Genomic DNA, 10,220 nt, shown 5'->3' with positions numbered 1-10,220 from the left:
TATATATATATATATATATATATATATATATATATATATATATATATATATATATATATATATATATATATAAAGATATTATATATATATATATATATATATATATATATATATATATATATATATATATATATATATATATATATATATATATATATATATATATATATATATATATGTATATATATATATATATATATATATATATATATATATATATATATATATATATATATATATATATATATATATATATATATATGTGTGTATATATTTATATATATAACCAAAAAAGGTGTATTGTTAGAAAATATCATTAATAAAACGATAAATTTCTGGCAACATTTATTACACAATATTTTATCAATGGCAAGGTAAAAAACAAATAAAGGGAGGTAAATGAAGCAAGAAGTTTTTTAAAGTCCAGTTATATTAATTTAATTAATATTTTTGATAAAAATTACTGGTTGAGACAACCGAGACGATTAATTGCTGTCCTGCCTCCCTCAAGTTAGTAACTTACTTCACCGGAAAACAACCGTATGAAGCAAGCCCCTACCAATGACTATCATGTCCCTCAGGATCTGAAAAACAAAAAAAACACTCCCTGTAAAACTGGTCAGGTAAAAGGGAAACTAAATTACTTACGGGAATCCGTATTAACAAAAACAAAACTCAAAACGGGAATCCGTTCACTAAAATTACCTTCGATATAATTCGATTTTGTAATTTTGAAAACACAAACATATTGTTCATACACTGTGGTAATCCACCAAAAACGAAACTTAATGGCTAATAGCCTAATGTGGTAATCCACGAATAACAATTAATGAATTTTCAATAAAAGTGGTAATCCACCAAAAACGAAACTTAATGGCTAATAGCCTAATGTGGTAATCCACGAATAACAATGAATTTTCAATAAAAGTGGTAATCCACTGTAAAAAACCTAACTTTTAACGCTATAAAAAAGAAAACCGAAAACAAAATTGGAAAAATAGTAATTTCTTTTGATCCCGAGATTTATTTTTAACAAGGTCTTGAGAAGGGAACTAAATTAATCAAATGTATTAAATCATTATGGCTAGGGTATCAAATCAACTCATGTTCAGATGTGAAAAGGCTGACTCACCTCAATACTCCTGCCGTTCACTGAATTACTGTTGCTCCTGCTACCCCCCAAAGTGGCATAGTGTCGGTATCACTAGGGGTTTATCCTTCCATGACCGAGAGTTGTAAAAACGTCCACCATACAAGAAGGAATTTGTCTGAGGACTGACTTGGAAACTCCGATCGCCTCGACAAAAACTTCCAGCTCTCGGCCAACAGCGTAAACAAGCAGTTCACCTTAAAAACAATACTAGGCGACAGATCACTAATAACAAGATTGTTTAGAGGAACTAAAGTCAGCCCCGCTCTACACTTGAACATGACAAAAATAATATTACGAATAATATTTAAAAGGTTTGATATTTATTATATTTAACAACAAAAGAAATCACTTTCAACTTCTCCAATTTTGGTTTACGATAAATTATTTTCTACACTGGGGGGAGGGGATTCAATTTATTTATATAAACTAAATAAATTGAATACAGAAATTCATGATAAATAGGATCCCCAAAACAAGAAAAGTTGAAAACATTAAATTACAAAAAATATTTAATACATTCAATATACAAAGGTATATTAAAATTTAAATATAACATGACATTATTGACAGTTAAATGCCCAACCAAATACTCTATATAATAACTATTTACAAGTAAAGATTCTCTTATTCACCCGAAACAAATCATTTTAGGCTTCCAAGATTTTTCTAGTCCGCTCCGAGCTGTCAATAGCAGCCTGGCGTTTAACTCTAGTATCCTTGGGTACTTGAGAATCCTGTACATCAACCTTAGAATTATTCTGAATTTCATCTTTCCGGGTGAGAAGTGGGATAATGACTGATGAATGTCTCTTCACAAGTTCTTGGGTTTTCCCTTTAAGGATAGTGGCACCAGTAACCTCACCCAAAGTATTTGTAAAAATTTCTTTTACAACGCCCATCGGGTAGTCATTTGGCTTAGTGAAATTTTCCTTAAGCAGTACAATATCTCCAGGTGAGATCTTATTATGAGTGACTGGCTTGTATCTATCAGGGACATCTACAGCCTGATGTATTAGATTAGCAATAAATTCTTCCTGATATAGTTTAACTAAATTGTTTCTCACCTTTTGCAATTGATTGTAATCTTGCTTAAACTTTGATTGAGAATAATTTTCAGGAATCCAGTCAGGGTCTCTCCCCTCATGCAATTCGGGAATTATATTAACCGATATCAGATCGTACCCATGAATCAAATTTTCTGGGGTGATAGGTTCTGGAATGTCATCGCCAATCTGATCCCTTAAGGCTTCTTTAAATGCTATTGGCCTACGATTGACTAAATGAATGACTTGTTGAATTAAGAACTCAAAATCATGGTATTCCAAGACATTCTTACCAATAGCTCCATAGATCAATCTTTTAACAAGTTTAACACATACTTCCACCATCGAACCTAACTGACTATGACCCTTGACAAATTGGTCAAACTTTAAAGATTGGACCCCATTGCGTTCAAAATATGACTGAGTCTCATGATCTTTGATGTAGTCAATAATTATATTAGAGGCAGAGACTAGTTGGGAGCCTAGGTCACTAATACAATATTCAGGGATTCCAAACTGGAAACAATGAATCTGAAAGGCTCTAAGAAATTCTTTAACAGAAAGATCTAAACAAATAATCAAATTAACTGCTCTACTCCACATACAAGTGATACATAGTAGATAGATTTTTCCTTTCTTACCCTGTTGTTTAACGCTCAATGGGCCAATGAAATCCATAAATAAATATCTAAAGGGGACATTAGGTGGTGACACTCTCCATTTCCTGTAGGGAGATTGATTAATACTGATGGTTCTTGACTTAAAGCTACGACAAAAAACACATTCTCTAAGGTTTCTCTTAACCACTGAAAAATAGGACGGTACGTAAAACCGCTTTCTCATTTCTGACAAAACAGAGTAACATCCCGTATGGTTGAGCTTTTTGTGCAGGTTATGCACAATCAGGGAAGTTAGATGGCTATTTTTAGCCAGCAACAAAGGAAAACCATGTCTCCGAATGAGTTTGTCACACTTGCTACGTACTCTAAGCAAACCATCGTTGTCAACGTAAACATTAAGCTGACCTACTATGTTAGGCATGTCTTTTTTTCTTTGGGTAGAACAGCTGAAATATGTAAAAACCTCAGGGAAATGTGCCCGTTGATCCTGTAGTATAACTAACTTGCAAGCTCTTTCATGTATACTATTGCTCTTTAATTCTAATTGAGCAAATTTATTGGAGTCCTTAGCTTTCAAACGACCTTTTAACTTCTCTACGAAAAGAATAACTTTCTCATAAATAGATACAAGTAAATCAAAACTGGAAAATTCTTCAAATTTAAGAAAATATTCAAAATTATCTGACATGGCCATAACATTGGAACTAGTACACACAGACTCCTCTATTTCTGAACTATTATCCAGCTTGCACTCTGCATAAGGATTTGGAACCATAAATGATACATTACCATTTTCACTACATAGGAAAGTTTCTTTTTCCTTAAAACATTCAGGACCAGAATAGAAATTGGTTTGCATCAACTTACGATATGAAAGGCAACGAGTTATGGCATCTGCAGGATTTTCATTCCCTCCAACAAAAGCAAAATGGACGGGGTGTTTTGCACATAAGTTCTCTACATGCTGAATTCGATTCATCACAAAAACTGACCGTTTCTGCATTTTTGACAATTTATTAGTAGACGAATTCAACCAAGAGAGCGCTACCTGACTATCCGAAAACACATGAAGGCCAACAACATTTAAAGGATTGATGCATAATGGTCCAGCTAATTCGTTATACAAATCTAAAACCACTTCCGTTGCAAAGGCTACTCCCTGCATCTCCAAAGATGGAATGCTTTTACTTTCCAACTACCTATTTATCATACGATTTTTTGCCATCACAAAACTAGACGACATAGAATCAATATCAATGATGTACACAACAACACCATAAAGTAATTTAGAGCTATCACAGCAAGCAGCCAAATGAAATTTTCCATCCCTACGTCCAACAAATCTATCAATAGCAATATCAGGAGCAGAATTGGCCTGATTAGCAATATTATGCCATTCTTTACGTAACTCTGGTGATAATTGATCGTCCCATCCTAAATTTCTATCACACTGAAGACCATGAAGAAATAATCTGCTTCGATTTAGGATGGGACCAGTAATACCAAAAAGATCAAAGTGAGAGGCAATGGTACTTAAAATTTCCCTCTTAGTTTTAGCCTTACCATTCAACTGAAATTTATTTGCTAACAGACAATCAAGTGATCGATTCCACTGCATACCAAGAAGTTTAACAACCTCTACCGTTTCAGAACCTGTGCAGGAATCTATTTCTCCCTGTAGGGACCTGTCATTAGTAACGAACTGTTGTAAATCAAAACCATAAGGAGAAAATATAGATCCTACCACAGAATATGCCCAGTGCAGATTTTCAATTTCATTTGCACTAAAAGCACAATTGTCCATATAAGACAAAGAATAAATGCACCTTTTCAACTCCTTCAACTGGTTTTCATCATGCTCAGCATCTAAAATCAAAATCTTGTAAAGACCGAGCATCAACAAAGTTGGGGAACATCTTAAGCCGAAGCTCAACCTAACATTCCGATATGCAACAATGGTAAAATCTCCCTTCTCAACATTTTTATACCATAAAAAACAAAGTCTATTAGCATCAACATCACTTAATGCAATCTGGTTAAAGGCCTTACATATATCAAAGCATACTAACAATTTATCAAACCTTAAATGTAATAATGATGAAGAAAGTTTCTGATTTAGGCATGGACCTGCATGTATGGCCTGGTTATGACTTATTGTCTGACCCTTGGTTGAGTTTCTTTCACACAAGTTTGATAGAAACACAACTCTACATTTGGTAGTTTCACGATTCAATTTGAACACACCCATATGAGGCAAAAAAGAGTGTTCTGGGTGTTCATGTACAAACTGGTCAAGATTAGGAATCCTTTCTATTATTCCAACCCTTTCCTGTTCTTTTAGGGCTTCATTCATTAACTGTAAATGAGATGGATTTCTCTTTAGTTTTTTAAGATTAGATTCCAAAATAACTTTAGCCAAATGAAAATTTCTACCAAGCATATGAGATACTTTTGCATTCCACAAAAGTGGCATAACTAATCTACCCTCCTCATTCTGAATAGTGTGATCCAAACAATATTTGACAAGCTGATCATGCAGCTCTGAATTCTCCAAATCATAAACCTCATTGTCCAAGTGAATATATTTATTACAACTATTGGCAAGCACATCATCTGTGGCTTTATCTAACTCTGAACGAATTACATTGCCTTTTTCATCGATTACACTGAATTCTGAAACCTTAATAGGATAATCAACTTCACACTTATCCAGAGAAGACGGTTTATCTATCTTTACACCCAAACCAGTAACATACTGATGACAATTTATAACCGAGGAGGACGGATGTAGATAAGGAATATCCTTCAATAAGGTGTCAATTTCACCTTTAAGAAGGACACCAAACGGGGTCATAGCATACATAGACCTGCTATTCCTACCAAAAACTACTTCTGTGAGTGGTAAACAATATCCTGATTTAGTTCCCAAAATCAAATCAATATTCTCAATGCAATCACTATTAGGCGTTAGGAACTCATCAACCAACACATACCCTTTCGTCTGGAAACCGTAAACCACTTTGCCCAAACCTTTTAATTTCAACTTTATGTTAATAGATGGGATACATAATGCCTCTATTTTGTGAATAGCATTACCAATTATAATTTCAAATTCCACTAGTTTTGAGGCATATTTCTGAGAAACATTAATACCATTTATTCTCAATTCAACCTTGGCTTGTAATACCTTTAAATCCAAAGCATTGGCTAGTTCCTCACTAATCAGATTTAACTGACTTCCATCATCCTTCAATGCTCTTATGCTTCTGTTTTGGATGCTACAAGAAAAGGTAGGGAGAATGCTGGAATCACAGTCCAAATTACTTTTAAGAGCCTCCATTATAACTACGTTATTATTAGATTCCATGGACGAATTCTTATTATCCTTTTTCGAGGAAGTCTTAGGAGATTCAGATTTTCTATTATCATTAGCAGATGCTGATTTTTTACTATTCTTACAGAGGAAACTAAAGTGCCATGCTTTACAAAACTTACATTTCATCTTAAATTTAAAGTTACATTTGTCAGTAGTGTGACTCAAGCTTGCACACTTACAACACCCATTTAAAGATTGAATTTTGTCAAGCTTAGTGGTAACATCCGAAAAAATTTCACATTTATAAATAGGATGCGAGGCGGGTTTGCCTTCTGTGGTACACAAGACACAAGGAAAGAAATTTGACGGTTTCCTTAGGGAACTAACACTTGCAGCATAACTTGCACTATTCTTCCTATGATTATGATTATCATGCAATTTATTTCCTACATTAGACCTCTTACTTTGCTCATTAAATCTTTCACAGGCCTCAAAGAAATTATCATTAATTTCCTTTAATGTTGGCCTTGATGAATTAGTAATCTGGGTTAAGTGTACTTTAAAACGATTATCTAAGCCCTGCCAGAAAAAATACCTCAAAAAATCCTCACGTCCAAGAGACAAACTTTCTGCTGCTTGAGTTAGATTTCTTAACTGTGAAATATATTCAAATGGGTCACTTTCTAATTTCATATTGATTTCAGAGATTTTTTTGATGGTATTAAAAATTCTGAGGTCTTTAGAAGCTAGGGCCTCTGTTAGTAATTTCTTGGCATGAACGTAACCCTTCTTGTCCGATTCTAATGATTCTAAAAGTACTAAGGCCCTTCCACTGATTTGCTGCTTTAACAGAATAAATTTGTCATATTCTGAATATTTGAACATAGACGTTATGTCTTCAAAATCTTTAAAAAACTTCAATAGATCCTCCCCTTCTTGGCTACGAAATTCTGGAAGCGGAGCAGTGGGACTCTTTAACAAACTTCGGGCAGTATCAACACTAACATTAGAAGGGGAAACATTTCGTGTAAGCTCAGCAGTACATTCCCGAATTTTAACAACATAACTTTCACAGGAATCAAGTTCGGCATTTAGCCAGGTTTCATCCTCCTCTTCAGACCATTTGAGCCTTTGAATTTCACTATTATACTTTTTAAGCGATTCTAAATGATCTTGTAACTCTGACTTAATCTTACTCTTTTCCAATTCAGTTAACTGACAATAATTAGTCCTTTTATTATAACATTCAGTTACTAACTTGCGAATATATTTTCGGGAATTGATCAACAACTTTAATTCAGACGTCATGTTTAATTAGGAATTTGCTTTTACAATGTCTGATAAACAATTATAAATCCACTGAAACAGACAGTCTAAACCCCCTCTATTTAAATGAATGCCGTCAGCTTTAAAATAGCTAGGGTCATCGAGTTTTGACGAACCGTTAATCAACAAAGTTTTATATTTAAAGGGTTGACGGTCTAACCACTTATTAAAATTTCTAGCTAATTTCTTATACAAATCTGCAGAAGGGGTGCCGTGTCTATTAGTACTTTTCAAGTGGCGAATTTCAACGTGAGCAACAACAAATAGTGAATTTGGTAACCTTAATCTCAAAATGGCAAAAAAACGTTCACAATCTGCTTTAACAATATTCAAATCCACCTTCTCCTTTATATCATTTCCACCCAAAAATACAACGGTCACTTCTGGATTATATTCAGCCAAATCGTCCAACAACTTCGGATTAAGTATAAAGTTTCTATATCCGAATCCAGGAAATGCAAAAAATTCAACAGGCACTTTAAGATCACCGTATGTCAAACACGAATAACCTAACTGCTGCAAGTCCCGAACGTAACTATGGCCTAAAACACCGATTTTCATGTAACCTTTAACAAAATATGCTCAAAGATACCGACACTAAATAACACCAAAGGAAGGGCAGCAGGCAGCAATTTCTTCTCAAGTCCCCCCAGGGGTTCCATACACAATATTTTATCAATGGCAAGGTAAAAAACAAATAAAGGGAGGTAAATGAAGCAAGAAGTTTTTTAAAGTCCAGTTATATTAATTTAATTAATATTTTTGATAAAAATTACTGGTTGAGACAACCGAGACGATTAATTGCTGTCCTGCCTCCCTCAAGTTAGTAACTTACTTCACCGGAAAACAACCGTATGAAGCAAGCCCCTACCAATGACTATCATGTCCCTCAGGATCTGAAAAACAAAAAAAACACTCCCTGTAAAACTGGTCAGGTAAAAGGGAAACTAAATTACTTACGGGAATCCGTATTAACAAAAACAAAACTCAAAACGGGAATCCGTTCACTAAAATTACCTTCGATATAATTCGATTTTGTAATTTTGAAAACACAAACATATTGTTCATACACTGTGGTAATCCACCAAAAACGAAACTTAATGGCTAATAGCCTAATGTGGTAATCCACGAATAACAATTAATGAATTTTCAATAAAAGTGGTAATCCACCAAAAACGAAACTTAATGGCTAATAGCCTAATGTGGTAATCCACGAATAACAATGAATTTTCAATAAAAGTGGTAATCCACTGTAAAAAACCTAACTTTTAACGCTATAAAAAAGAAAACCGAAAACAAAATTGGAAAAATAGTAATTTCTTTTGATCCCGAGATTTATTTTTAACAAGGTCTTGAGAAGGGAACTAAATTAATCAAATGTATTAAATCATTATGGCTAGGGTATCAAATCAACTCATGTTCAGATGTGAAAAGGCTGACTCACCTCAATACTCCTGCCGTTCACTGAATTACTGTTGCTCCTGCTACCCCCCAAAGTGGCATAGTGTCGGTATCACTAGGGGTTTATCCTTCCATGACCGAGAGTTGTAAAAACGTCCACCATACAAGAAGGAATTTGTCTGAGGACTGACTTGGAAACTCCGATCGCCTCGACAAAAACTTCCAGCTCTCGGCCAACAGCGTAAACAAGCAGTTCACCTTAAAAACAATACTAGGCGACAGATCACTAATAACAAGATTGTTTAGAGGAACTAAAGTCAGCCCCGCTCTACACTTGAACATGACAAAAATAATATTACGAATAATATTTAAAAGGTTTGATATTTATTATATTTAACAACAAAAGAAATCACTTTCAACTTCTCCAATTTTGGTTTACGATAAATTATAACCAAAAAAGGTGTATTGTTAGAAAATATCATTAATAAAACGATAAATTTCTGGCAACATTTATTCCAATATTTTTGCTGTGTTAAAAACGGATATATTGACGTAAAGGAGTGATTTTACGGTCATCAACCTGTGAAATATAATAATTAAGTAAGTATAAAGTAACGGTTCCTTGTACTTGTGTGAAATACGGCCAAAACCAGTATATTTATAGAGAGAATATCCGATGAAAATTTCAGTTTTTCTTAACAGTTTAGTCCAGAAGTAGGTGGACAGTAAATAATTTTATTCATCTCGTTATTATATATATATACAAAAAAAATATTGGGTTTACCTTAAAATATTACTGTGAGTAATAATACAAAAGGCCTTAAATGTTATTGCGATTCAAAATACAAAAGGCCTTCAATTTCTTCAACGCAGGTGCTCAAACTTTATTCCATCATGATTTAACGGCTCTGAGGTCTGCTTTCAACTGTTTTATAAATATTTTATGCACAAGTCCAATTGAGCATTAATTTCTTAAAATATGTCTCATATCATTTTCAAAACATCCACACTTCTTGATTTTCGACTATAAACTTTGTCCTTGAGTTTTCCACAAAAGAAGAAATCTGTTGGGATCATGTATGGACCTCTCCGGCCAATCGATTTCTCAAGAAATGTTTGATTTAGGTACTCACGGACTGCTCCTGAACAGTGTGGAATAGCTGCATTTTATTGGAATTAAAATTCATGGGAAATAAGCCGTGACTGTAACTGGGGAACAACTAAATTTATTAAGATTTCAAGATTCTTATATCATGTGACTTTTCCATCAAAAAGATATTGGTCCAAAACACCTGAACTTGAAATTCCACCCAAAACATTGACACCAGGTGGATTTTGTTATTGATCTTATGTTAAATGTA

General features: G+C 33.8%; 2 protein-coding genes across 2 annotated transcripts; both read right to left on the bottom strand.

Annotated features, from left to right (window-relative positions):
- Positions 1-399: 399 nt before the first annotated feature.
- Positions 400-3,981, bottom strand: LOC137617105 (uncharacterized). Its single transcript, XM_068346945.1, has 2 exons — positions 1,133-3,981; positions 400-584 (listed from the first exon to the last, which is right to left on the bottom strand). The coding sequence occupies exon 1, from the start codon at positions 3,979-3,981 to the stop codon at positions 1,801-1,803; it is 2,181 nt and encodes a 726-aa protein (XP_068203046.1). The 3' UTR covers positions 400-584; positions 1,133-1,800.
- A 30-nt stretch (positions 3,982-4,011) lies between these two features.
- On the bottom strand, positions 4,012-9,293 carry LOC137617104 (uncharacterized). The gene is made up of 2 exons (XM_068346944.1): positions 8,903-9,293; positions 4,012-8,354 (listed from the first exon to the last, which is right to left on the bottom strand). The coding sequence occupies exon 2, from the start codon at positions 7,438-7,440 to the stop codon at positions 4,012-4,014; it is 3,429 nt and encodes a 1,142-aa protein (XP_068203045.1). The 5' UTR covers positions 7,441-8,354; positions 8,903-9,293.
- Between the last annotated feature and the right edge of the window lie 927 nt (positions 9,294-10,220).

Source organism: Palaemon carinicauda, chromosome 23, assembly GCF_036898095.1.
Source record: "Palaemon carinicauda isolate YSFRI2023 chromosome 23, ASM3689809v2, whole genome shotgun sequence".
NCBI classification, from domain to species: domain Eukaryota; kingdom Metazoa; phylum Arthropoda; class Malacostraca; order Decapoda; family Palaemonidae; genus Palaemon; species Palaemon carinicauda.
This window is presented reverse-complemented; position numbering and strand designations above follow the sequence as displayed.

Excerpts from the sequence above, each read along its gene's own strand:
- LOC137617104 (XM_068346944.1), bottom strand. The coding sequence starts at position 7,440 with ATGACGTCTGAATTAAAGTTGTTGATCAATTCCCGAAAATATATTCGC.
- LOC137617105 (XM_068346945.1), bottom strand. The coding sequence starts at position 3,981 with ATGCAGGGAGTAGCCTTTGCAACGGAAGTGGTTTTAGATTTGTATAAC.